Source organism: Chlorocebus sabaeus, chromosome 12, assembly GCF_047675955.1.
Source record: "Chlorocebus sabaeus isolate Y175 chromosome 12, mChlSab1.0.hap1, whole genome shotgun sequence".
NCBI lineage: Eukaryota > Metazoa > Chordata > Mammalia > Primates > Cercopithecidae > Chlorocebus > Chlorocebus sabaeus.
In genome coordinates this window covers 35,757,225-35,784,796 of record NC_132915.1, presented here as the reverse complement: position 1 = coordinate 35,784,796, position 27,572 = coordinate 35,757,225, and the positions used below count along the sequence as shown (strand labels likewise).

The following is a 27,572-nucleotide window of genomic DNA, read 5'->3' as shown; positions in this document are numbered from 1 at the left end:
ATCAAGACCATCCTGGCTAACATGGTGAAACCCCGTCTCTACTAAAAATACAAAAACAAAATTAGCCGGGTGTGGTGGCAGGTGCCTGTAGTCCCAGCTACTTTGGAGGCTGAGGTGGGAGAATGGTGTGAACCCAGGAGGTGGAGCTTGCATTGAGCCGAGATTGTGCCACTGCATTCTAGCCTGGGCAACAGAGCAAGACTCCATCTCAAAACAAACAAAAAAACTGAGGAAGAAATCTGTTCTGAGTGCTTAAGATTTCATGCTGGTTCTCACTACCAGTGCAAAGTAAAAAAAATGTTTCAATAGAGATACACAATGAAAAACTCCAGAAATACACGATCCCTTAGAACTGGTAACATAAGCCAGACAAGTGTAAAAAAGTAAAGCAAAATGAGCTGTTTTTCTGATCATAAAATATTTATTAAGGTATACTTTAGGGAATATAGTGAATATAAAATTTAGGATCACAATATGAAGCAATTTCAAATCCTCTCAAAGGTCAGCACAGCCCTCAAAACTCTGCAGATGTAAAACCACTGGTGAGACACTAAAAGCAGTTCGACTAGTACAGAAGTGGATTTTCATGAACATCTACAACTAGAGCATGAATACCTCTTTTAAGTGCAAAACCACACCACATTACACTAATGCAGCAACAATGCATTCATTATTGTTCTCATTAGTCATTAGTAGTCAACTTGCATAAAACACCAGAAAAAAGCACAATGGAGTTCACAAAGTGGGCTAAAAAAATGAACCTGTCCTTGCAAAACACACATTGTGGAAGAAGAGACATTAAAAAAGTATATGCACACTATAGAAGCTGTGTTCATTCCAAGGATCTCAAGTGTCATTTCCTTTTCTGTAAAATCAAATTACAAGAACCAGGCACAACTAATATTTGGGAGGCAGTGTGTAGCTAAAATTTCATTTAACTAGTTATTCAATGATTTTTAAAATCCCCATAAATCTTTTCTGTCCTGAGGTAGTTGCAAAATAAATCATAACTTGGATATCAACTAGAGCTGAGGCTTTGACTTTTTACTCATTAAAACTAGTTGTTACAGGAACTACCTTTAGATATTTAAAAGACAGTTGAGAAATGGGCCTCTTACTACACACACAAGATGATGGCTATGTGGGAAAGAGGATTAGCTGCTTCAGAACGTGAGAGATACAGTCCACCATTTCTTCCACCCTCCCCGCCCATTTTAGATTCTTTATTGTCCAAAAAGCCACCATGAACAACACAGTGAAAGTAGACAGATCATCGTCCTTTGCTGTAGCCAGGGAAGAAAAGGTCAAGTAGAGTCTGCAGAATCTCATTGGGAATCATGATGTAATTCTGGCCAAGATCATGCCGGCAAGCAGGGCAGGAGAAAACCTGTGCCTTAAAGGAGCGCTGTAGGCAATCCTATGGTAAAAACAGAAACATCCAATTTAATCTGAGCATAAAGCATGTAAGTACTGAGCAACTTACGCTTTTAAATATGAACCAGACACTGGTAATGAGGGAAATGTACAGAATGAACAAACATAAAGGCTTGAATCTCCACTATGGAAAAGCCTACAGTCATGGCTTTAGTTTTATCTCTGGCAGATATTCTCAGACTTCAGATAAATTATTTATTTAATTTGTGCGTCAGTTTCCTCGTCTACTAAAATGATGGAGTTAGAGATTACATATGGTTCTCACTAGCCTAATCTTTTGGGTTAGATTTTAACCCTGTTCTTTCTAAACAGAGCCCTGGGGGAGGCAGGGGAGAATCAGGATTCCCTTGCTTAGAAATGAATTTTATATTTTACCAAATCACTTAACATATGGTGAGTCTTCCAAAAATATACTTAGCAACCAAGCATGGTGGCTCATACCTGTTATCCCAGCACTCTGGGAGGCTGAGGCAGGTGGATCACCTTAGGTCAGGAGTTCAAGACTAGCCTGGCCAACATGGTGAAACCCTGTCTCTACTAAAAAACACAAAAATTAGCTGGGCAGGGTAGTGCATGCTTGTACTCCCAGCTACTCTTAAAGCTGAGACATGAGAATTGCTTGAACTGGGGAGGTAGAGGTTACAGTGAGCCAAGATCACATTGCTGCACTCTAGCCTGAATGACAGAGCGAGATTCCGTCTCAAAAAAAAAAAAACCCAAAAAAAACAAAAAATACACACACACACACACACGTATACACATTTAGCAGTACTAAATACATTAAATATATAGTTAATCAACTCAAGATCAGGCACAAACTCATATGTAGATTTGTTTCCATTTTATAAAAGAAACTGAAGTTCTGAAGTTAGGGAAACATAATCACCACTGGGTAGAGCAAGATTCAAACCTCGGCTTGACTAAAACACACACTTTCCTTTTACACCACACTGAAAACACAATATTCAGTTCATTTGGGCATGATGCTAGATATAACTGTTTTATATCATTTATTAATGAAAACACTCCAGTTTGCACTATAATGTATAAAACATACAAGTTATTACATAGACAAGAGCAATGACCTCTTACCTTCTTTCCCATTTCAGCCCCTCCTATAAATTCCAAACATGACAGAATACCTCAAACGATATATATCTGAATTATTATTACTATCTAATTAAAACATACATTTACCACCAAGACGTAACTAAATGCTTAACTAGAAGGTTCCACAACTATCCTGCTTCATGGAAAATGTTTCTTATTCTTAGCATGCTAAGAACAGGAATAGATATTAGTGTGCCTTCATGCCTAACAGGGAAAATGACGAAGGAATTCCACTTACTTTACAGACATTGTGGAAGCACTCAGTTGTCACAGGCTGGTAAACTAGCTCCTGGCAGCAAACACACATAAAAGATTGTTCCAATTTTTTCAGAAAATTCTACAACAGTACCCAAGGATAAGGAAAGAAAAGTTAGCAGTTCATAAAATTCATCTGTTGTATATTTCAAAACAGCTAGTAGAGAATGATTCAAATGTTCCCAGTATAAGGAAAAGATAAATATTTATAGTGATGAACATTCCAATTACCCTGATTTGATTATCACGTTATATGAATATATCAAAATTTCACATGTATCCCAAAATATATCCATCTATTATTTAGCAATAAAAATGTTTCAGTCACATTTAATGTCTTCTATTTAAAAAAATCAAGTAGTCATGATTGTAACTACCTGAGAAAAGCAAATTTATATAAAGAAACCCCATTCCACACACATTAGTTTTAAATCATAGTATTAGGTAGGAAAAGTTGCAAAGTCAATATATGATGTTAAAAAGTCAATGTCCCTCTAAACGTCACATTCCAGGGATAAATTATTTTTCACTTAAAAAAATCATGGGCAGCTTGTCTCAAGGTCATTACACACTGACTGCCTTTTTTCAAAAAGCTGTTCTGCACAGTATTCCAGTGTATGAACATGTATTATCTATTCAATCTTCTGCTGTTATAAAACTTGAATATTTGTCTTTTGGAGCTTGAAAAACAAAACAAAACAAAACACAACACTAGGAAACAGTACTCTGTAGTATCTAATACTACACACAAAACATTTAATTTCCTAGGATTATTCTGTGATATTTTACCTCAATCCTAAAATCCCATACCTTCCTGATGCTAATGTTTACTTACGGTAGGATGAAATTATAAAAAGTAGAGACACCTAAAGTAAACATGATCAAATGGATACCCTATATTCTTCAAAAGCCATTACTGGCTCCATTTCATCTTGGCTGTTTGTTTTTTTAAGCTAGAAGTATTTTTTTGCTAAATAGTCATAAGGATAATCCTTCAGTTATTTTAGGTAGTAAGGGAGTGCATTTCATATTTATTTTTTATATTAATAGAAAAAGTAAGGCCGAGCACGGTGGTTCACGCTTGTGATCCCAGTACTTTGGGAGACTGAAGTGGGTGGATCATTTGAGGTCAGGAGTTCTAGACCAACCTGGCCAACATGGCAAAACCCGTCGCTAGAAAAAACACAAGAAATTAGCCGGGAGCGGTGGCAGGTGCCTGCAATCCCAGCTACTTGGGAGGCTGAGACAGGAGAATCACTTGAACCCAGGAGGTGGAGGCTGCAGTGAGCTGAGATCATGCAACTGTACTCCAGCCTGGGCGACAGACCACGATCCCGTCTCAAAAATAAACAAAAACCTTACAAGTTTCAAATTTAAAAATCAAATGTCACATTTCAAAAGATGTCTCATATTAACTGATTTATGAACATGGATCATTAAAGTCAAATGCATTATGGACAAAGTATTACAAATACATTTTTAAAACATGGCAATTATAGGGAGATGCTGAAAACTTTACACCAGGTACTCTCTCCCTAACAAATTCCTTTGTTAATGACCAATATTTAACCTGGTACTTCCATAGTTCCTATAATATGGGTATATCTAATACAGGTATTTTGAGTTACAGGTAGCTACAATGTGCTAGGGACTCATCAACAGTGGTAATAAAAAGGCAGTCTGTGCTCTCCTGGAACTTACGTTCCTACAGGAGAGTAAACAAACAAAAAACAGTTTCAGATAGTAATAACTGATGAAACAGAGCAAACTGACTCACGCCTATAAACCCAGCTACTTGGGAGGCTGAAGCGGGAGGACTACCTGAGGCCAGGTGTTCAAGATCAGTCTGGGCAACATAGTAACCCCATCTGTGTGGATTTTTTTAAAGTAAATTTTAAAAAGAGCTGCTATTTTAGAAAGGGAGGTTTGGGAAGACCTCTCTGAGGGATCTCGATTTATGCAGACTTAAAGGATATGAAAGAGTGAGATACATGAAAAGAGAATTCCAGTCAGATAAACAGTACGTATGTAAAGGCCCAGGGGCATCAAGATGTTGAGGGTGTATAAATAAAACAGTGACCACTGCAGTCAAGCAATCTGGGCACAAGAGTAGAAAGAGGAGACTACAGATGTAGATAGGGCTCCTAATCACAGGGACTTTGGAATGAGTTTGGACATAAATATATATTCACATATGTATTTATTTAAAGTTACTGTTGGCTAACACGTGTTTTTTCTGGCTTAATAAATGTGTTCCTGGCCTATCTGAAGAGAATGGGCATGAAACTTGTCCAGGGCAATAGTACATAACATCCAGAGTAATCACTAGCAGCAAGGTCACAATAATATGACCCAGGCAGGTCAGATTCTGTCACCAGTGGGATACCACCCATAGAGAAGACAACTTTCACATGTACTCAGGTGGCTTTTTCCTCCATCTGTAAGTGCTTCTTTCCCACCTACAGTGGGAACTCACCTCAGTTATCACTAACAAGCAGTATCTTTCCCAACCAGAGAATAATTAGGCTGATTAACAACTGCTTCCTGTATCTTAATTTCCTGTAAGTGAAAATGAGTGTGACCTAACAAAGACTCTCCTTATGCCTGGGTGTCCTGGCTAAAATACAAGTAACACTTCTCAAAGTGTAATCACTTTCCTCTGCCCTGTAAGCATGTAAGCCTCATTTTGCCAAGGATAACTCTATGTATCACATTTATAGACAAAGGAAATAACAATTCCAATATAAATCCAAATGATATTTGATAAATTTCAGCATTTCTAAAAGTTTAAAAATCATATTTTAAAAATTCTTCCTTAATAATAATGACTATCTCTCACAAAGGAAACGCTGTAGAGTTTTTGTGTTACTGCTTTAAGTCTAGATAGAAAAGACATACAGACATAGGGGCACATCAACACTTTGGAGAGAAAGAAAACAGAAAAGTAATTGTATTATAAATGACAAGGGGTCAATATTCAAAAGAAGATTCAAATTTATAAATAAAATTAAAGACACAATAAGTGAGTAAAGAATGAAGAGACAGTTCATATTTGAAGCCTCCAACTTTAGGGATTTGATAAGAAAGGCTTGCTTGCAAAACACAGCTTAACACAAAAGCCACAAGTTAATTAGCTATGTGATTTGTTTTTACTTTAAAATTATGTGATTAAGAAAAAATGAAAAATTTAAAAACATAAAATACTTAATAGATAATCTGGTTAGTTTTACCGTTTAGTTTAACATGTAGGTTTTGAAAATTGTGCTGAACTGCTTAAGACTTACGCTGTTAAGTAACCTTGAACTGCAACAAAAACTTTTGAGGCGATTTTTAGATTGAACTGACCATGTTTCACAACTGAAAATTCTTCTGAGAACAGTACCTCCAAGTAAAGTAAGCTTGGGCATAGAGAAGTCAAAATCCAGCATTCTAAGAGGTTTAAAGTAAATTTAGGAGCATGTATATGAGTTGCCTTAGATTATTTCCGAAAGGTAGTGGCATTGGATGAGAAAATCAGATAAAAGGATGAAGTTTTGACTGACACGTGAAAAACATACTTCATGAGACAATTATTTATCATTTGTTAATATCAGAATGTTACTATTTTTAAAAATCTTCACATACTGGTCCTTCCACAAGATGTGCAAGCACTTCATCCCACAGTTTCTGGTTTTGACAGTCTTCTCTGATGAGATGTTGCTGCTGAGGAGTTAGCTGAAAAGCCTCAATTGCTTCTGCTGAATCTGATGCTTTGTATACTTTGGAGGCGCTTGGACGGTCATCTAGATTTATTTTAAAAATGTATCAGCAGACTTACAAGTGGTTCTAAGCAGAACTATGAAACAAAAGAGTTAACTGGCACAAGTAATGTTTAGCAGAAAGATAACCAACATAAAACAGCATCTAATTTCCCCTAAAATTTAGGATACTGTTATTTCCTGCTATTTGGCTCTGACACTATTAAAATAAACAAATGATCCATCTTCTACCACCGCCCTCCCCCAGCCAAATCCTTTGCTTTCATTTCTTGTCTCTCAATTTATTTTCTTAATATTTCTCTTTATTAAAAAGTATGTTGGCCGGATGCAGTGGCTTCCGCCTGAAATCCCAGCACTTTAGGAGGCTGAGGTGGGAGGATCCTTTCAGCCCAGGAGTTCGAGACCAGCTTGGGCAACATGGAGAAACTCCATGTTCTAATACAAAAATTAGGAAAAATTAGCCAGGTGTGGTGGTGTACAGCTGTGGGCTAGTCTGGGGGTTTAGGTAGGTGGATCACTTGAGCCCAGGAAGTCAAGGCTACAGTGAACCAAGATCTTTCCACTGCACTCCAGCCTGGGTGACAAGAGTGAGACCCTGTCTCCCAAAAAAACAAAAACAAAAGCAAAAAAAGGATCTTATTATTTATATTTTGCAATCATTACCTACCATCTGAAATTGGCCTCTTTGTGGTTCCACTGGGCTGCTTCTTTGACTGTCCTTTAGTCTTCTTCCCTTCTTTATCTGAAGGGTAACCTGCTGGATACTGATGGGGGAAGGAGGCAGAGTACAATGTAGATTTAAGCTTCACAGAGAAGGAGAGATTAGATCCTGGTGAGAAATTAAAAGGGAGGGGAGGACTACACTTTGCCCCAAACTGAAAAACTTTACATAAAAGAAATAGACAGAGGAAAAGAATTCAAAGCACAGATAACTATTAAAATCCCAATTTCAGTGTAAAATCACATAGCTGTGACTACTAAGAGATTCCATTTTATAATACACTGATCTTAAGTTTCAGATCTAAGAAAGTAAGTCTTTATTAGGAGCTGTGATTAGATTTCTTTAAAGTGTAAGGAAAGTAGAATACAGACATGAAGGTAAATGAGAACCAATCACAGAGCACAACAGATAGAAAGCAAATAGATTGGATCATAGTAAATTGTGGAGTTGATCTAAAAAAACATCAAAAACATTAAGGGTCAAACTTCTCATCTCCTAACGTAAGGAGGAGCTTTTAGAAAATCCAAAGCAACTAAATTACTAAATCTTCCATCAGCTAAGAGTTAGACTTGAAGAAATACATTCTATCTATTATCCTTATGTTTCAATGGCTACCTTCTTTGAGGGGTGGGTGGGGTGGCAGGAGCATGCTTTGTAATAACAGTCATGCTTAAAGCACTGTTTCTAAAGCACTTAAAGTGTTTTAAAGCACTTAAAGACCTATGTTTCAGGTCTCAATGACTAGTACTCATCACAGCAGATGGGCTCACATGCTTCTGCTCACAGTTTCAAATCTAACCTATCTAGAACAATGCTCTCAACAGGGACATCTGAAAAATCTTCTGAAAGTAAATTTGACGAAGTTTTTTTTATATTAAAAAGAATTATTTTAGTAGTTGTTTTAGCAGCTGATGGTCTTATTTTCAACAATCAATTCTATGAGTTTAAAAAGACAACAAAAACAGAAACAGACTTGCACTAGAAGACACACACTCACCTGCGTGGGTGGTCAGACACTTGCCCATAGTTCAGTCCCTACACATGCAGTGTGGGCAGAGCCAGGGGAAATGATAAAGCTGGCAGTTTTTATGGGAAACACAACAATGGGGAATGATGGGAGATGAACTTAAACCATGCACTGAAGTCAGTGTCAGGGACAAATTCTAGGGTATACAGGCAGTGAAGGGGAAATGCAGCCATACCATCCACTATGCATACAAAATCAACGAAGTCTTTATGGGTTAACAGCAGAGCATGGGCAAAGGGGAAAAAAGGCAAAGCACTAAAGGTGGTGGCAGAGCAGGGAAGCAGCTTTGCGGGGGAAGAGAGAAAAGGGGTGAGGAAAAGTGAGAAAGGGAGAAAGCAGACCACTCTTATAAAGTCACCTCCCACCCTTCCCCTACCAGACAGACATCCCCTGTGCCCTCTAGGATAAATGTGCTTTTCCAGGGCCTCCTATACCTACATTTTATGAATCCCTTTCCCTCACACTTCAAGTCATTTCCAAATTGATTTGGAAATACTTTACTTTTAATTAGCAAGTCCAGCTTTTCCCAGGCACAAACCTTGGTCCTAGGGCAGTCTGACATCTAGGATACTACCTTTTCTCTTCTTTTCCTCTATTTGCATGATCTTATTCCTCACCCCTTATAGTCCACCAATCAATTGCTGTGGGTTATATCCAGTGTTAAGGCATGTAGATAGTGGAGGTATATATTTTTATGAACACATAGGTAGCTAGACAAATGTAATCTAACCTGTAAACGTAGACATAATCTCCTTGACCGTTCTATTCCTTCAGAGGTCCAAGGAGCAGGTTCAACATCATCTCTTCTTAAAAGATAGCGCCAAACCAAGAATCCATGGCTTGATGAAATCTCCGGCCAGTATTTCACCACCTAAATTACAATATTTCAGTGCCAGTTTGAGATTTAAAGTTTAGGCTTATTCATCACATTAGTGGTATCAAAATAATCTTTGCCAGAATTAAATGCAACTTCTGAATATACTGCTTTGCTGTAAGGATAGTAAGTCAAGAATATTCGCTAAAACATTTTTGACCTTAATTCCTATCACAGTACTTCCCATATGAGTACAGACTGCTATAAAGTTAAGAGAGTAACAGGATTATGCTAATTAACAGAATTTTGTATAGTAAAGATGGCAGCAAATGCCTCTTTTTAAACAAAGAATGCAAATCTATTATTATAATGTGCTCTGCTTTGAAAATCTATTACAACTAAAATTATTCTAAAAAGATATATAAAAATCAAGTTATACAACAGCCAGTTACTTAAATGGCTTTATTACAGAGAACATACATTTAAAAAAAAAATCTTAACCCAAAATATAACTCTGCCCTTAGGAACTCGAAATAAGCCTTAAAAGTAAAGTGCTAAAATTAAGAGTTTGCTTTATGCATCTGTTAAATTTCCAGAAAAAGTAGCAATATAAGATGGCTACTGTTTCCTCGAGCCCACCCACAGTAGTCCCTTGTAACAACCCTGCCTTGAAAGCCCAGGAAGAATGACAAACAAGATGTCATGCCAGATAGAGCACCTTATAAATGCCATCATATCTGTTGCCTTCTTCAGGAGCATATTTGCTGATCTTCCTCCCTTTAAAACTGCGTATCACTCTGACTGGCTTACCAGCTCTCCAATTCCGAGACTCTGCTCCAATTTTATCATCCAATGGAGCATCACAGTTTAGGGCCAATGCCCTAAAAAACAACAAAAAGGTCTTTATACCACATAATTTTTCTTTAAGTATACAATCGAGTCATTAGCTCAATTAAAAGGTGAATTATACCTTACCTGATGGTTAAGATTCTATGATTCTTTCCATATTATTCCAGATAATAGGATTATGCTTTCCCCCACCAGCAGAGAAGACAAATCAGTTTTCTGATGTCACCCCCAAGCCAGGGGATTGGTTCTCAGATAGCCTGTAGGGTTCTTCTGAAAGTAATAACATCTGTGCCACGTATAATAGAAAACAACTAGAAATACATGGAATTTTTCTTTAAATAACGTTTGTTGGGGGAAGGGAGAACGTTGGAAAACTAAAGCAAATTATTGTTTTAATAGTGATCTTTGATAAGGGTGTGAGGTAAATTGCTGGAATAATGTAGAAAGAAATCCAGAAATATAAATTTGTCAGCAAGGCACAAATGACCTGCCCAGGTCTACTTTCCACATTCCAGACAATAGAGAATCCTTAAAGTTTAAAAGATATTAAGAACAAGTGCTGTATGAGAATATTCTTTAAAGGCCTCCATAAAAAGATAAATTTCAATAAGCCTAAAGCATCCAAATGTCTGTGCTAATGGAAATGAAGATTTCTGGCTGCTTGAGATCACTACATTTTACTGATAATACATGGTCAAAGAGGAACACTGAATTGGAAGCAGCACCTGACTTAGCTAGAACTCAGTATGTGCATTCATCACCTAACAATAGTAAATCAATGAACTTATTAGATGTCAGAAGACCTTTCTCTTGGGAGAACCTAGTTGTATCAAAATCTGTATTTAAATTATTTTTAGTATTTTAAAATAACAATTTTAGAATCAGTTTAAAATTAGCATTTTCCTCTAGGACACCTATATCTTAAGTGAAAAGAAAACACTGAGAACACTTAAGGTTTAAAAAACAAACAAAAACCAGAATTATACCCAATCTGGTGAAAGCAGATATGACATAAAATGTCTTCAGGGTTTAATTCTTTTTATGCAGGCTTAAGTTAAAAAATAGACTCCAAGAATATGACTAACCTATTGAAAAGAAATATAACTATAGTTATATTTTTAGTGAGTAAATAAACTTAAAAATTTTGTTTTAAAAATAACTTATATAGTAGCTGTGGTCAAAGAGTTGAAGCTTACCAAGTTACCTTTTTTTTTTTTAATCTAAAAGGAAGATGCATTAAAATTCTGGAAGGTAGAAAAAAATATAGCCATCGACTCTAGGGCTAGTATTACGTATTACTTACAGAATATCTATTGACATATTACACATATTTTATCTTAAAGAGCTAGGGTAAGTATTACCTTCGTGTCACTGAATGGAAAGCTTTAGTGCTCACAGATACCTTCAGTCATAATTACTGCCACCACTAACTGGCACTGTCAACTCACTTCTGACTTCAGATAATCAGGCTATTCAAGTATATGAAAAGAGTCCAAGAGGATGAAACTAGGCAATACAGCAACAGAGCTCCTCCATTAATCTATCTGCAGCTCAATCAGTCAGGTGCCTCTGACTGCCCTGATAAAAGATGCCCAGGTTACTTTGCTGCCTTCTTCAATTTCTTAAAGTTGGAAGAGCTGGGATGAAATAGGAATAAACTCAGAAGTAAGAAGGTGTCGAACTACCTCCTAGCAAATAAGCAAAAATGAATTGAATCATACACTACTGGGAAAAGAGTATACTATAGGTCAGAGCAAAGGGTCTCTCACCTCAGTTTTCATGTTTGTAAGACATACAGGTACCTTTGCCCAAGCACTTTTACAATCACAAGGTGTATTCACAACTTAATGTATAAACTGACAGACGGGATGTTAAAGTCTCTCTGATAATTCAATCCTAAATTGTTTTCAGTTGATACCTCATTTTCACTATCTCCTCTTTATAGCAAATATTTTTACTATTTGTGAATTATTTTTTAATGAGACTGTAGCGGTACTTATTAGATTGTCCAAAAGCGTGAAAGGAATCTAACATGTACATTACAACGGTGGGTGGTTATGAAAGAAGTTCCTTTCAAGCAAAATTATCAATTATTAAAGGGAAAAATAATTTTCAGATTTGACAACTTGAAAGAGTCCTTTTGTAAATTTGAGATACATTTTCATTGACAAAAACACATCAAAATATTTATTTTAAGACATTCTTCTTGAAGGACTGCTTTCTTGCTAGAAAAGAATAGCTAAGCTCCTGTCTCAAGAATGTTTTCACCAGCAAATCTGACCTGTCTCCTCTGCTGGTTCAGTAAAAATAATCCTACTGTCAGAAACAATATAGAACACATGAAAACAGAGATTCTATGTAAGTTGATCCACATGAAAGTCTTGAAATCATATTGGTATATTCTTTACATCACACAGTAATCAGAAATTAAGGGGACACTACTTGAAACTGAGTGATTTAGACTCAAAGTGAAAAACACTCATTTTTACTCAATCCACAAAATACCCTTAATAATAGGATATAAAGGCTGTTAACTTTATGAAATGTTCACAAAAATTTCAGTATGACAAACTATAATGTGATTTTTGCTATCTGGTGGTCTGGGTTACTTATTAATATTGGTATTAGCATGCATTTATAAAATAAAACATTTTGAAATTAATAAATTTTCTGTACACACGGGAGCTGAGATGTCATTAGTATTTCTATAGAATAAAAGTCAGCACACGGTGGCTCTTTTGTAATGTCTTAAGGGGATTTAGTTAGAAAAGATCACTTTTGTAACTAAATGAACATTCCCTTTAACAACTCTTAGAAGATATCTTATTAGCAGACATCCTAAAAGTACATTCAGTACAGACCTGATTAAGTTACCTTATGCTTCATTTATGTACATAAATGTGGCTCTCAAACATAACTTTATTTCACGTTACTAAGTTTACTCTAAAAAGGAGTTTGTCACTTTTAGCTTTGACCAATGGGGCAGCAGACAAGCCACCTTATTCTCAATTTCGCTTAAATTATACAGGCTCCTTCAAAGTTGTAAACTTTTTCAAATGCATACCACATGTGTTCAGTAAGACTAGAAATTATGGCATTTAAAAAAACAACAGTATAAAGATATGTTAGGATGCTGATAAACAATTATGTAATCAGGCACTGGAATTTTAATTTCAGATCTTTAACTCCCAGTTTGAGATTCTCCTCTGCAATATAAGATACAATTTACAGTCCTATGATGAAACTTTTATTCAATGTTTAAATTCTAAACAGCGTTTACAGTAGTACCTGTTCATGTTTGTTAATGTTTGATCAGCTGAAGGTGCGCCAATTCTTTTATTACCAGCAAGATTTTTACCACCGCTTCCAGTGTATGTGAACTCATCACCTCGGTCCTGTCAGAGAAGATTTTCTTTATTAAGAAAGCTAAACCCAAGTATAATTTCATCAATGCTTATTTCAGAGTCAAAACATTAGGATGTTATGAGTTGATGTTTTCTCTTGAGGCATCTCCCAAAATAATGCAAAATTTAAATGCATTCTTGTGTGTAGTATACCTTCAAGTTACATAACTTGACCTAACACTTTCACTTTAAATTATACTTTCCAACATCTCCAAATATGGTTAGACTCATGCTATATATGTAGTAAAATAATCAATAGAATGTTACAAACAAGGTAAGGTCTTATGGGTTTAAATATTATATTTTATTCAATTCAATGTTAAAACTTAACAATACTAGCTTGTAGGTTCTTTATAGATAACACCACTTCAACAAATACTCCATAACCAGATTTCCAACTGACATCTACACCATACCGAAGTGTGCTGTCTCAAATTTCAAATTCTGGCATTGACAATAAATAAGTACTACAAAGCAAATTTACCTAAAAACTTCGTATTAAATTTTTCTTTGTTTTCGAGACAGAGTCTTGCTCTATCACCCAGACTGGAGTGCAGTGGCGCGATCTCGGCTCACTGTAGCCTCTGCCTCCCGGGTTCAATTGATTCCCCTGCCTCAGCCTCCCAAGTAGCTGGGATTACAGCAATGAGCCACCATGCCTGTCTAGCTTTTGCATTTTTAGTAGAGATGGGGTTTTGCCATGTTGGCCATGTTGGTCTCAAACTCCTGGCCTCAAGTGATCCACCTGCCTTGGCCTCCCAAAGTGCTGGGATTACAGGCATGAGCCACTGAGCCCTGGCTTTCATATTAAAATTCTAACAGCATAGTAAGTTCCCTTTATTTCATACTCTGCGGGTTCACTTATATCACATTCAGGTAAAAAAAAATCGCCTATTAAGAAATTTGGAAAAAAATTTGAAAAAAACTAAAAGTAGTATAAAGTATCTACTAAATGTAAAAAAAAAAAAAAAAAAAAAAAAAAAAAAAAAAAAAAAGCCGAAAGATGTTACATGCACTAGCTCTCCAATTACTTCTATAGCAGCTACAAATTTACATGGATATTATTGTCTCTATCTGATTCAGTACTTGAAACAAATTAAGAAAAGTAACTATCAGTGCACAATTAATTCTACTAACACTAGCAAAATAGTGATTCTTTAATGCAAGATCATTTTAATTAGTTTAGACAACTTAGACAATGTTTTGTGTCTACCAAATTCTTATTATAGAAGTCAATTACTTATACTTTGTTTTTTCCTCGGATTAAAAGCCATAACTAAAAATCTCATGGTCTTACAGTGTTTTTATTGGTCCAAAACCCTTAAATTTACTTTCACTTTTTGTTAATCCAATATTAAGGTCTACATATTTTTTAAACAAGGTATTATGAAACTTAATCTTTAGTATGTATTCTATGAGAAGGAATTCTAATAAATACGTACATCTAGAACAGTTTAGAATACTTCTTAAACTGATCAAAACCAGTCTTCCACCCGGTATCTGGACAGACTCCACAATATTCATATTCATAACTCTGTCAACTTTTCAAGTTATTATGGGAGTGCCATAAAGAAAAAGTAATGGAAAGTAAGAGAGCATAATAAGACAAATGTAAGCTAAATACTATTTAAAACATTTCTGATTATTCTTCAAGCAGCAAATCAAGGAAACATGGCTAAAATTTCGTACCTTTAACTCATTTGTACTTTAATCATTACATCAACAAAAACATTATATTACCACAAGGGAAAAAACTGTCAGACTGTAAGAGCTCAACCAATATTATTTCAGACTATTTTTCCTATGGAAAGGCCAGGCGCAATGGCTCATGCCTGTAATCCCAGCACTGTGGGAGGCCAAAGCAGAAGGCCTGCTTGAGCCCAGGAGTTCAAGACTAGCCTGGGTGACATAGCAAGCCCTTATCTCTATTAAAAAATAAAATAATCAGCCTAAATTTGTTGCATCTTCTAGTCAATGATCCATTAAATTGTGCCTGGGAGGCAGTAGCCTAAACAAGTTCTAGTGCCTGGGAAGAGCTCACATAAAGCAGCTCTGTCTACACAAGGGACACGGCACTGCCCTGAAGTAACTCAGTTCTTCAGTTATTCCCAACCTCTATTCTTCTCCCAAGCTGCTAAAGCAACTGCCTAAGACAACAAGCTAGATGCTCCTATTCTTGCCATCATCAAGATCAGGTGGAAGACCTTTATACCAAACTTCTCAGCCTTCTCCCTATAGACTATCAGATAAATAATTCCAAAGCACAATGAAGACAAACATTCCCCAAACTCCTTTAATGATTTAATTCAAGGCCATCTAGACCATAGCCTCAAAGTTTGCCAATTCCTCTCATAATACCCTTTATATCTCTGCAAAACTGTACCACTGCTAGTATAACACACATCTACTACTGGGGGGTTAGGTGGTGTTAGGAGAAGCATTTTACACATAATTAATTCATTTAAACCTCACAGCAAGCCTTTAAGTACTATAAATCTTATTTTACAGACGAGGCGGAGGTTCAGTAAATCACCTAAAATCACACAACTAGGAAGAGAGATGGCTCCACACCCAGGACACAAAACCAAACAGACTCTGGCTTCAGAGTCTTCTCCTGAACATTGAGCAAACTACTTCTCAAGACAACTGAGAGGATACAGATCATCTTTGTGGGTCCTCACTTCTCAAAAGAGGTCACCAAAATACAGGGCACTAAAACTGGCATTTGATTAATTCCTAAGTTACTAGGCTAAAATATTAACTCAGTTATCAGCAGGTACGTAAGAGTATTACATCCATTCAACCAGACTGAATAAAGACCACTGGCTTCATGAAATTTATACCAAATTTGAGAATTCAGGAAATGTTTTTCTTAAATGTGAAAAGCTTATTCAGGTTTCCTTTTCCTAATCCTATAGATATACTTGCCTACAATAGAATGATCAAAAAGTTGAAAATGCTTATAAAATATATAAACATCTCCAGATACATTTTAGCTGTCAATCAAGGCCTATATGTCACCTTAGTCCTAAAATTCTTCTTCACATCATTTAATAGACTTGACTATCTAAGACAACTAGCAGTTCACCAGTACTTATCTCCACAAATGTTTTAACGTTTGACCAGTAACTGTATTCAAAAACATGGAAACAAGAAAATAAACTTCATATATTTAAGATAATATTCTTTTGTTTTTTTTAAAGACAGAGTCTCACTTTGTCATCCAGGCTGGAGTACAGTGATGGGATCTTGGCTCACCACAACCTCTGCTTCCTGGGTTCAAGTGATTCTCCTGCCTCAGCCTGCCAAGTAGCTGGGATTACAGGCATGCACCACCACGAATGGGTAATTTTTGTACTTTTAGTAGAGACGGGGTTTCATCATATTAGCCAGACTGGTCTTGAAGTCTTGACCTCAAGTGATCAGCCCACCTCAGCCTCTGAAAGTGCTGAGATTACAGGCATGAGCTACTGTGACTCGCCCTATTTAAAGTAATATTCTGCTACAGAGAATATAACTAACATTTCAGTCCGTGCTATGTGCAAAGGGCTACATAAATTATCTCATTTAATGTAATCATCTTCCCGACATAAAATACTACTATTTCTTCTTTTTACAGATGGGGAAACTGAGTTACCAGAGTTAAATAATTTGGCCCAAGTTTCAAATACAACAAATGTCAGAGACCAGATCAAATACAATTGCCCAGACACTAAAAACAATTGTTAGAGAGACTACATTTCTAGTTATTTATAAAGCCTTTAAAAAATTCCAAACGCTGACTGTATTAAACTATATAACATCTTTTGTATTTCTGACAAATACATAAAGATATAGCTTCAAAATATGCATGCTAAAGAAGTATGCAAAGGATGAACCTAAATATTTCCATTTTCATTTACTTTGCCATGTTAATGTAAATGCACTGCCAAATCTGCCTTTCAGAAAGACAGCAAGTTTTTCTATTTCTGTCTGAAAACATACTATATTTTGTGTTCTCCGTAACTACTCGAATTAATTCATCTTTATAACAATCCATGAAAGCAAGTAAATACCTGAAGACCACATATCCGATAAACAGTAAAAAAAAAAAAAAAAAAAAAAAAAAAAAAAAAAAAAAAACCCAACAGAAAAAGACCAAAAAACCTGAAGAGTTATACTACTAAAGAGGCTATACAGATGGCAAATAAGCAAATGAATGATGTCCTACAATAAGCTACCACTACACACCTATCAGAATGGAAAAAAAACCCAAAAACCAAAAAACAAACAAAAAACCCCAGCAACAACAGTGAATGCTGGTGAGATGCAGAGAACCTGGATCACTCATATATTGCCGATAGGAATGTAAAATGGTACAGTCACTGGAGAAAACAGTCTGGCAGTTTCTTTAAACAACTGAACATGCAACTGCCACATGTGACCCCGGAATTGCACTTCTGGGGCATTCATCCCAGAGAAATAAAGACTTATGTTTACAAAAAGCCTGTTCACAAATACTTACTGTAGCTTTATCTGTAATAGCTAAAAACTCAAAAGAACCCAGCTGTTCTTCCACAAGTAAATGATTAAATGAACTGTGGTACATCCACACCATGGACTAGTACTCAGCAATAAAAAGGAATGAACTATTGATACATGCCACAATCTCCAGAGAATCATGCTGAGTAGAAAAAGCCAGTCCTAAAGGTTAATATATGATATACCACATAATTTCATTTACAAAAATTCTTGAAGTGACAAAATTGCAGGAATAAAGAAATGAGGCTGGGTACAATGGCTCACGCCTGTAATCCCAACACTCTGGGAGGCTGAGGTTGGCAGATCACTAAGGTCAGGAGTTTGAGACCAGCCTGGCTAACATGGTGAAACCCCATCTCTACCAAAAATACAAAAATTAGTCAGGCATGGTGGTGCATGCCTGTAGCCCAGCTACTCGGAAAGCTGAGACAGGAGAATCACTTGAACCTGGGAGGCAGAGGTTGCAGTGAGCCGCTGTACTATAGCCTGGGCAACAGAGTGAGACTCTGTCTCAAAAAACAAAAACAAAAACAAAAAGGCTCAGCACGGTAGCTCATGCCTGTAATCCCAGCACTTTGGGAAGCCGAGGTGGGCAGATCACCTGAGGCTAGGAGTTCGAGATCAGCCTGGCCAATATGGAGAAATCCCATCCCTACTAAAATACAAAAATTAACTGGGTGCCTGTAATTCCAGCTATTCAGGAGGCTGGTTGCAGTGAGCCGAGATGATGCCATTGAACTCCCGGCTGGGCGCTAAAAGCAAGATTCCATCTCAAAAAAAGAGAAAAGATTAGTGGTTGTCAGAGGTTAAGAAGCAGTGGGGGGCTATGTCTGATAGTGTAGCTATAAAAGGGCAACACAACAATGGAAATTGTGATAATATAAATGTTCGGCCCCTGACTGTACAGTGTCAATATCCTGGTTCTGATACTTTATTATATAGTTTGGCAAGATGTCACCATTGTGAGAAACTGGGTAAAGGGCACAGGATCCCCTTCCCACCTTTTTTTTTTTTTTTAAAGGAGACAGGGTCTCGCTCTCTGTTGCCTAGGCTGGAGTGCTGCAAGGGCACGATCATGGCTCACTACAGCCTCGACCTCCTGGGCTCAAGCAATCCTCCTGCCTCAGCCTCCTGAGTAGCTGGGACTACATGCATATGCCATCACACTCACCTAATTTCTATATTTTTTGGTAGAGACAGGGCTTTGCCATGTTGCCCAGGGCTGGTCTTGAACTCCTGAGCTCAAGAGATTCACTCACTTCACCCTCTCAAAGTGTTGGGATTACAGGTATGAGCCACTGTACTCAGCCCTCTGTATTGTTTCTAATGCTACATGTGAATCTACAATTAACTCAAAATAATAAGTTAATTTTTAAAAATAAGCTCTATAGATCTAACACTGGAACCAGTTTTTATTTTTTTAAAAGAGAAAACTTAAAGAAGGACAAAAAAAAGCTCTATAGAGGATGGGCACCGTGGCTCACGCCTATAATCCCAGCAGTTTGGGAGGCCAAGGTGGGCAGATCATCTGAGGTAAGGAGTTCGAGACCAACCTGGCCAACAAGGCAAAACCCCATCTCTACTAAAAATACAAAAATTGGCCAGGTGTGGTGGCTCACGCCTGTAATCCCAACACTTTGGGAGGCCGAGGCAGGAGGATCACCTGAGGTCAGGAGTTCGAGACCAGCCTGGCCAATGTGGTGAAACCCCATTTCTACTAAAAATACAAGAATTAGCCAGGTGAGGTGGTGCATGCTTGTAATCCCAGCTAGTCAGGAGGCTGAGGCAGGAGAATCACTTGAACCCGGGAAGAGGAGATTGCAGTGAACCGAGACTGTACCATTACACTCCAGCCTGGGTGACAAGAGCAAGACTTCGTCTCAAAAAATAAAACATAAAAATACAAAAATTAGCCAGGTGTGATGGTAGATGCCTGAAATCTCACGTACTTGGGAGGCTGAGGCAGGAAAATCACTTGAACCCAAAGGCAGAGGTTGCAGGGAGCTGATATCGCACCACTGCACTCCAGCCCAGGTGATAGAGCGAGACTCTCTCTCTCAAAAAAAAAAAAAAAAAAAGGAATAAAAGCTCTATCAAGAATGTGAGTGTTTTCCTTATAACATAATAACAACACATATAAGTCAAATCAGAACATGTAAAGAATAAACACTGTCAAATGATTTACTTTCTAACATGTATAAAACTGATTACTTCAACAAAAAACTGTGCTAAAAAGACACAGCAGTATTTGATGTATCCTAGGCAAAGCTATTCTATTTTACAAATGATCAAGGCAGGTACTAAAGAGTAAGGTTGTATAATGACTTACGACTTCATCTGCAAATCCACCAGCCAGGACAAGAGAATAAGCCCCATCATTACTTCGACCATGAATTCCACCAACATGGGGTCTGTGAACACCTGCTTCGCTCACCTATAAAACAATTGAAGAGTCTCAAAATACCTCTGAACAGTTAGTTAAGATACATTTACAAAATGCTTTCATATATTTTATTGGCACCTAAAGAACGAAGTTCTCACAGAGTTCTATCTTTTGCTCTCTCATTTTTAATCTCCTCAAACATATCCTTTAGGTTCTGAGAATTCTAAAACTGATTGGGTAGAATTCTGAGTTGCACAATAACTAGTAAACAATCATCTTCTGTCTATTGGAACTTCCAGCTCAACTCAGCTAAAAGAGAACTAACAGCAGTCTGTATCGTTTCTCTCTTATTTCTAGTCTTGGATAGTGGCTCTGTTGCCTGCCTAGTTTGTGAAGTCAAAAATGCAGGAGTTATTTTTTAGCCCCATTCTTCTCCCTTATTCCTCAAACCCTTCTGGTTACAAGGATTGCTGATTTTACCTCCTAAATTTCTCAAATCCATCTACCTTTACTTCCACTGTTCAATATTAGTTTTGAGTCTCAGTTTAAGTCATGAATGTTTACAACAGATCCTTTTTTACTGCCTCTAGTTTTGCTTCTTCAAACCCATCCTATCTATCACAAACTGGATGATTCTTTTAAAAACAATTCTGCTTTTGACATTAAGTGGTCACATAGTATTAAACCCAAGTCAACATGATTTATTACCCTCTCTAAATATGGCTCCTATCTATTTTTCCTAGCCTTATCTACAGCTTCACCTTCAAGGAACATATATGCCTGAGCCAAAACTGCTCAATGTTACCCAAACATGCTATCCATTTCTACTTTACTCATTTCTACTTCAATGGCTGACTGCTTTTCCCCTCGTATCTTCATTCCTGCCTCACTGAAACAAGTATCACTTCTTGGTGAACTTCAAATTCCCTGAGAAAGGTATTGTAGTTCATCTGTTTGTCATACAATTGGGTCTCTAAAAATTTTTTTTGGTAGAGACAGGGGTCTCACCATGTTGCCCAGGCTGGTCTTGAACTCCTGGGCTCAAGCAATCCTCTTGTCTCAGCCTAACAGTGTTGGGATTACAGGCATTAGCCATCATGCTTGGCCAATACAATTTTCTTAGTAGTAAAAGCAGCTGGAATTCAAGCTTGCACAAGAATTTGGGATGGCGGGGAAGGCACTTTAGAAGCTTTTAGAAGCCAACAAGAAGTTGATAGCAACAGAACCTGGAAAGGTTTTGGCTTTTGAAATACCTCAGCAAAAGGGACCATTTGATTGCCCCACCTCATCAACCCTGGCAAAAATAATCTGTTTTTCCTAAATCTTCCCTTCTTTCTAAATAGCAAATCCATCTCACTAGTTGCTCAGGAAAACAACCTCATAGTCATCTTAGACTATATGAGGAGGCTTTCGGAGTTTAGAAAACAAATATGTGACAGACAGGTATATGGAAATAAAGCAAATAAAAAATAAGGTGATTAGAAATACACAAAGTGTATTTTAACTATATTTATAGTATTATATTCTATTTGTATACAATATTTTATTGTATTTATAGATCCAAAGTCATAATAACCTAAACTTTGAATACCGGTTCAACTGAAATTATAATACAACTATTGCAAAGATAAGAGAACACAGACAGTATTAAACTAAATGTTTCATCTTCCACAGAAAAAAGTTAATATGGCTGGGCATGGTGGCTCACGCCTGTAATCCTGGCATTTTGGGAGGCCAAGGCGGGCGGATCATCTGATGTTGGGAGTTTGAGACCAGCCTGACCAACATATGGAAACCATGTCTCTACTAAAAATACAAAATGAGTTGGGCGTAGTGGCATATGCCTGTAATCCCAGCTACTTGGGAGGCTGAGGCAGGAGAATTGCTTGAACCCGGGAGGCTGAGGTTGTGGTGAGCCGAGATTGTGCCATTGCACTCCAGCCTGGGCAACAACAGCAAAACTCCGTCTCAAAAAGAAGAAAGAAAGAAGTGAATACAACTAAAAAATGAATTAAAAAAAAAAAGTATAAACACATTATTTATTAATAGAAATAAGAAGGTAGGGCCGGGCACAGTGACTCACACCTGTAATCCCAGTACTTTGGGAAGCTGAGGCAGGAGGGATTGACCCCAGAGACTCAAGATCAGTCTGGGCAACATGGTGAAACCCCGACTCAAAAAAAAAACCCACAAAAATCAGCTGGGTGTGGTGGCGTGTGCCTGTAGTCCCAGCTACTCTGGTGGCTCCGACTAGAGGATGGCTTGAGCCCAGGAGGAAGCTGTGATTATGGCACTACAGCCAGGGACTGGGGTGGGGTGGGGGGGGGCGGGTGGAGGGGAGAGGGGGAAGAGGAGGAGGAGCAGCAGGAGGAGTAGCAGCAGCTGCCACCGCCAAGCCTATAATCCCAGTGCTTTGGGAGGCCAAGGCTGGAGCACTGCTTTAGGCCAGGAGTCTGAGACTAGGCTGGGCAACATAGCATGACCCTGTCTCTACCAAAAAACAAAACAACAAAAAACACAGCCAGGCATGGTGGTATACGTCTTTACATCTTTAGTCTTAGCTAGGTGGAATGATCACTTGAACCCAGAAGTTTGAAGTTACAATGAGCTGCAATTGCTACTGCACTCCAGCCTGGGTGATAGAGCAAGGCCCTGTCAAGACAGAAAGAAAGAAAGGAAGGAGGGAGGGAGGGAGGGAGGGAAGGAAGGAAAGGAAGGAAGGAAGGAAGCAAGAAAGGAAGAAAGAAAGAAAGAAAGAAAGAAGGTAAATGCATAGGAGACAACTAAAATTTTTATGTGGCTGCCTCTGAGAAACAGAAAATAATGATTAAGCTGGGCGCAGTGGCTCACACCTGTAATCCCAGCACTTTGGGAGGCTGAGACGGGTGGATCACCTGAGGTTGGGAGTTTGAGACCAGCCTGACCAACATGAAGCAATCCTGCCTCTACTAAAAAGCAACAAAATTAGCCAGGTGTGGTGGTGCATGCTTGTAATCCCAACTACTTGGGAGGCAGAGGTTGTGGTGAGCCAAGATTCTGCCATTGTACTCCAGTCTGGGCAACAAGAGTGAAATTCTGTCTCCCCAAAAAAAAAAAAAAAAAAAAAAAAGTGAAAAGTAGGGCATGTTTTTAAAATATAAATTATTTACTAGTATTTAATATATACATAGCTTTTTAAGTCATTTTTATGTATTACAGTTGGCCCACAGGTTCCACATCTGCCAATTAAAGAGAGTAGAAAATACGTGGGGAAAAAAATAGATGGTTGTGTCTGTACTGAATCTGTCCAGACTTTTTCTTGTCATGATTCCTCCAAACAATACAGTGTAACAACTATTTACACAGCATTTACGCTGTATCAGGTATTAATAAAAAAGCATACAGGAGGATGTGCATAGGTTATATGAAAATACTGCACCACTGTATAAAGGATTTTTTTTTTTTTTTTTTGAGACAGAGTCTCGCTCTGTCACCCAGGCTGGAACGCAGTGGCATAATCTCGGCTCACTGCAACCTCTGCCTCCTGGGTTCAAGCAATTCTTCTGTCTCAGTCTCCCGAATAGCTGGGATTATAGGCGCTCGCCACCACATCTGTCTGATTTCTGTATTTTCAGTAGAGACGGGTCTCACCATGTTGGCGAGACTGGTTTCGAACTCCTGGCCTCAAGTGATCTGGCTGCTGTGGCCTCCCAAAGTTCTGGGATTACAGGTGTGAGCCACCATACAAGCCTGAGCTTGTGTGCAATTTGAGCATCCACAGACTTTGGTGTCTATGGGGGATCTTGGAACCAATCCCCCACAGATACCAAGGGATAAGTATATGTTATCTAAATTTTATAATTATATTAAAGGTATGAGTACCAGGGCCATTCAATATAAAACTTAAAGCCAGGCCGGGCGTGGTGGCTCATGCCTGTAATCCCAGCACTTTGGGAGGCCGAGGCGGGTGGATCACGAGGTCAGGAGATTGAGACCATCCTGGCTAACACAGTGAAACTCTGTCTCTACTAAAAGTACAAAAAAATCAGACGGGCGTGGTGGCGGGTGCCTGTAGTCCCAGCTATTTGGGAAGCTGAGGCAGGAAAATGGTGTGAACCCGAGAGGCAGAGCTTGCAGTGAGCCAAGATCACACCACTGCACTACAGCCTAGGCAACACAGTGAGACTCCATCTCAAAAAAAAAAAAAAAAAAAAAAAAAAAAAAAAAAAAAAAAAATTAAAGCCACTCTTAATTAATGTTCAGAATCCTAGGTGTAATTGGAAATGGGAAATTATTTTATTCTCGGATTAGCTGGCACTTCCTCACCCAATGTCCTAGCATTTGTTCAGGAGGATAAATCCCAAAGACAACACCTGAAACAAGCTTAGAGTTCATCGACATTCAATGAGAAATTGCTACACCATTCAAGTTCAATATTTCAAATGCTAAATTTTTGCAAGAACGGCTGTTTAGAAAGCTTAACAACAATTAATGGTTACTATCATAACTATAACAGAACAGTAAAAACAAAGTGATGAAAATGCATAGCTAATGCCCAATTCTGTGATGTGTGTTCCTTTGTTAACCTCCAGGAAGAGTATACCCATCCTAAAATAAAATCTTTCATTCTAACAAGTCAATGTCATGTGTTAGGGTCACTTACAATCAACAGACATTAACACTGCTATAATCTGATAGCCAATTTTCCCTTTTCAACTTAGCCAATGTTAAAACATACCTGAACTCTAAATCTCCAAGTTGATCCAACAGGAATACCAGGAATAGGTCCATAATGATTAGAAGGGACAATAGTACATTCTCTCGTACGACCAACACAAGCCATTCCCTACAAGTCACAAAACAAACTTTGAGAAATTCATTATGTTAGATTTTAATGAAAGCCCTTAATTCTGAGATGTGAATAAAATAGGAACCCAACTGTTTATGTAATTTAAGTACCACTGATATTAACAAATAATGATATTGTTTAATCTTTTATACCATTACTACTATTGGTATTAAAACATTATATACTATAATTGCTACTAGGAAGAAAAGAGGAATTTCTTCTTTACCCTGCCCCAGTCTCTCCGGCTTTCAGTACTAGCTGATGGCATCTTTGCTTTCTTTTTACTCATCTTGAGTCTTTCACCAGCCTTTACAACTTCACTGGAATCAGTTTTACAGGAAGGACAATACCTTTAAAAGAAAAAAAGAATGAAGACATTTTCACAATGCCATATTAAGGTTAGTAACAGAATATTAGCCTTCCTAGGTAAGAGCAAGTTTTAAGATGTATTATTTGGTATACATTACAGAGCTTTAACTGGCATTAAAATACTAAACTTTTCAAAATACATGGTTAGGCTGGCTTTAAAAATATCCTTGTCATTCCTTGAGATAACTTATAAATCCTCAAATTCAGTTAAAAACTCAAAGCTATGAGATTCAAAATGATACCATGAACTCTAAACTTTTCACTAACCCTGAGAATAGAAATTTAAAGTTCCTGTCATTAAAACAAAAGTAGCTAGATCTTCCTAGAACATTCAACTGTGTAACAGATACATCTCCCCATCTAAACTGGTTATTAGAATTCCCAGAAGAAAATGGTAGTTTATATAACAAGTATACATGACTTCAAGGATGTTTGTTTATATTAACCTTATCGTTAGCTTCATTTTAATTCCTTGTGCTTGTTTGTCCTTTAGCCTATTTGTAATTGACTACCCTACTATAACTTGTATTTCATAAACTACCTTGAATCTTTTCTAAAAAGCAAGGTATATGTCTACAGAATAAGATGAGGCTATTCTTACGTCACCAAAAAAAGGAAACTTTAGGAATACCCTAACAAAGATCTAATGGCCACTGCCCAATTAATCTCAAATTTCTTTGCCCATACTTTCTATTTCACAATTATCTATTCTATGTAGCTTTTAGAAGAAAGAATACTATGCCCACAAGTCAATCCAATTATGAGATACTTTGTTGAGCACTATAGGAGACAAAAATTTAAATAATTCAATCCCTGATCCTGAGCAAATTATGTTTGAGAAGGCACTAAATACTATGAATTAAAGTCCTTTCTAGTTGGAAAATCAGGAAGGCTTCCAAAAATAAACTGTCCTAAAGAAAAGCTGTATTTTATCCGATGGGCTCATCTTTATAACTAACTTTATTAAAGATTCTGTGATTTAAAGCAAGTATTATCTGTTTGATGAGAAAACCAGTGCACAGGTTAAATCCCCAGACAACATGATTTGGAGAAGCAGAAAAGATTTAAGATTAAGGAGTTCCAGGTGAAGTAAAAGACTTTGATACGAATGTAGAGATATGCTCCAGAGTAATACAAGACACTCTTCTAATTACATCATCCTAAAGTCATCTCTGGGATTGATTCACTCCTTCAACAGGTTTGTTCAGAACCTCCTATGTGCAAGGCACTATTTTGGTGCTGGGGTTAAAAACGTTTGTACATAGTAGTTAAGGAAAACCAGTACATACAAGGAAAGAATTCCAGAAAGTGTTAAGTGGAAATACATCAGGGTTATGTGTCAAGAGTGACTAGAAATGATATGCTTCTTACAGTAGATAACCCAAGAAAAGCATTCCTGGCAAAGAAACAGTTAAGTGCAAAGGTCCTGAGGCACAAAAAGAAATGGTATGCTTTGAGGAAGATAAAGGTGGGTAGAGACCAAGGTTAGTAAGTAAACAGGCTAGTGATAAGCAACCGAAGTTAGAGAGTAGACATGGGCCAGGTCATAAATGGTAAGGGCTTAGATTTTTATTCTAAGTGAAATAGGAAGACATTAGAGAGTTTCAAACAGACAAATGATCTAATTCAGGCCTTTTTAAGCTCACTCTGCTGCTATGGGAGAAAGGATAGCACATGGAAGCAAAGAGACTAGTTAGATATTTGTTACAGAAGTTCAAGGAAGAGATGGTTGTTTGGGCTGGGAGATGAGAATGAAGAAACATTAAGAACTGTCAAAATCTATTGAAGTAGAGTATGTGAAAGAACAAAAGAACTGAGGATGAAGTTTAGCTTTTTGGCATAAAATGATGAGTTTTTGGCATAAAATGAAGTTTAGCTTTTTGGCATAAAATGATTAGTTCTATTTAATGAAGACTAGGGGAGGAGCAGGATTTTAGGGAGTTTGTGGAAATCAAGAACTTCATCTGGACTAATTTTGTGATGCCAGTCCACTAACCAATTGCATATAGGAATATAAAGCTCAGGGGAAATTAGAAATGAAGACATAAATTCAGAACTATTAGCTTCGTATTTAACATCTCATAATTGGATGAGATCAT

General features: G+C 37.4%; 1 protein-coding gene across 3 annotated transcripts in view; it reads right to left on the bottom strand.

Moving 5' to 3' along the window:
• Positions 1-401: 401 nt before the first annotated feature.
• UHRF2 (ubiquitin like with PHD and ring finger domains 2) overlaps positions 402-27,572 on the bottom strand; it is a 98,267-nt gene continuing 71,096 nt past the window's right edge. For all 3 annotated transcript variants that reach the window (XM_007969305.3, XM_007969306.3, XM_007969307.3), the window contains 10 exons: positions 25,331-25,454; positions 24,994-25,101; positions 20,223-20,327; positions 13,257-13,363; positions 9,838-10,000; positions 9,036-9,176; positions 7,225-7,321; positions 6,424-6,581; positions 2,783-2,881; positions 402-1,417 (listed from right to left, as the gene is read on the bottom strand). In XM_007969305.3, coding sequence (XP_007967496.1) covers positions 1,271-1,417; positions 2,783-2,881; positions 6,424-6,581; positions 7,225-7,321; positions 9,036-9,176; positions 9,838-10,000; positions 13,257-13,363; positions 20,223-20,327; positions 24,994-25,101; positions 25,331-25,454 — 1,249 coding nt within the window. In that variant the 3' untranslated portion in view covers positions 402-1,270. The remainder of the gene's footprint in view (positions 1,418-2,782; positions 2,882-6,423; positions 6,582-7,224; positions 7,322-9,035; positions 9,177-9,837; positions 10,001-13,256; positions 13,364-20,222; positions 20,328-24,993; positions 25,102-25,330; positions 25,455-27,572) is intronic.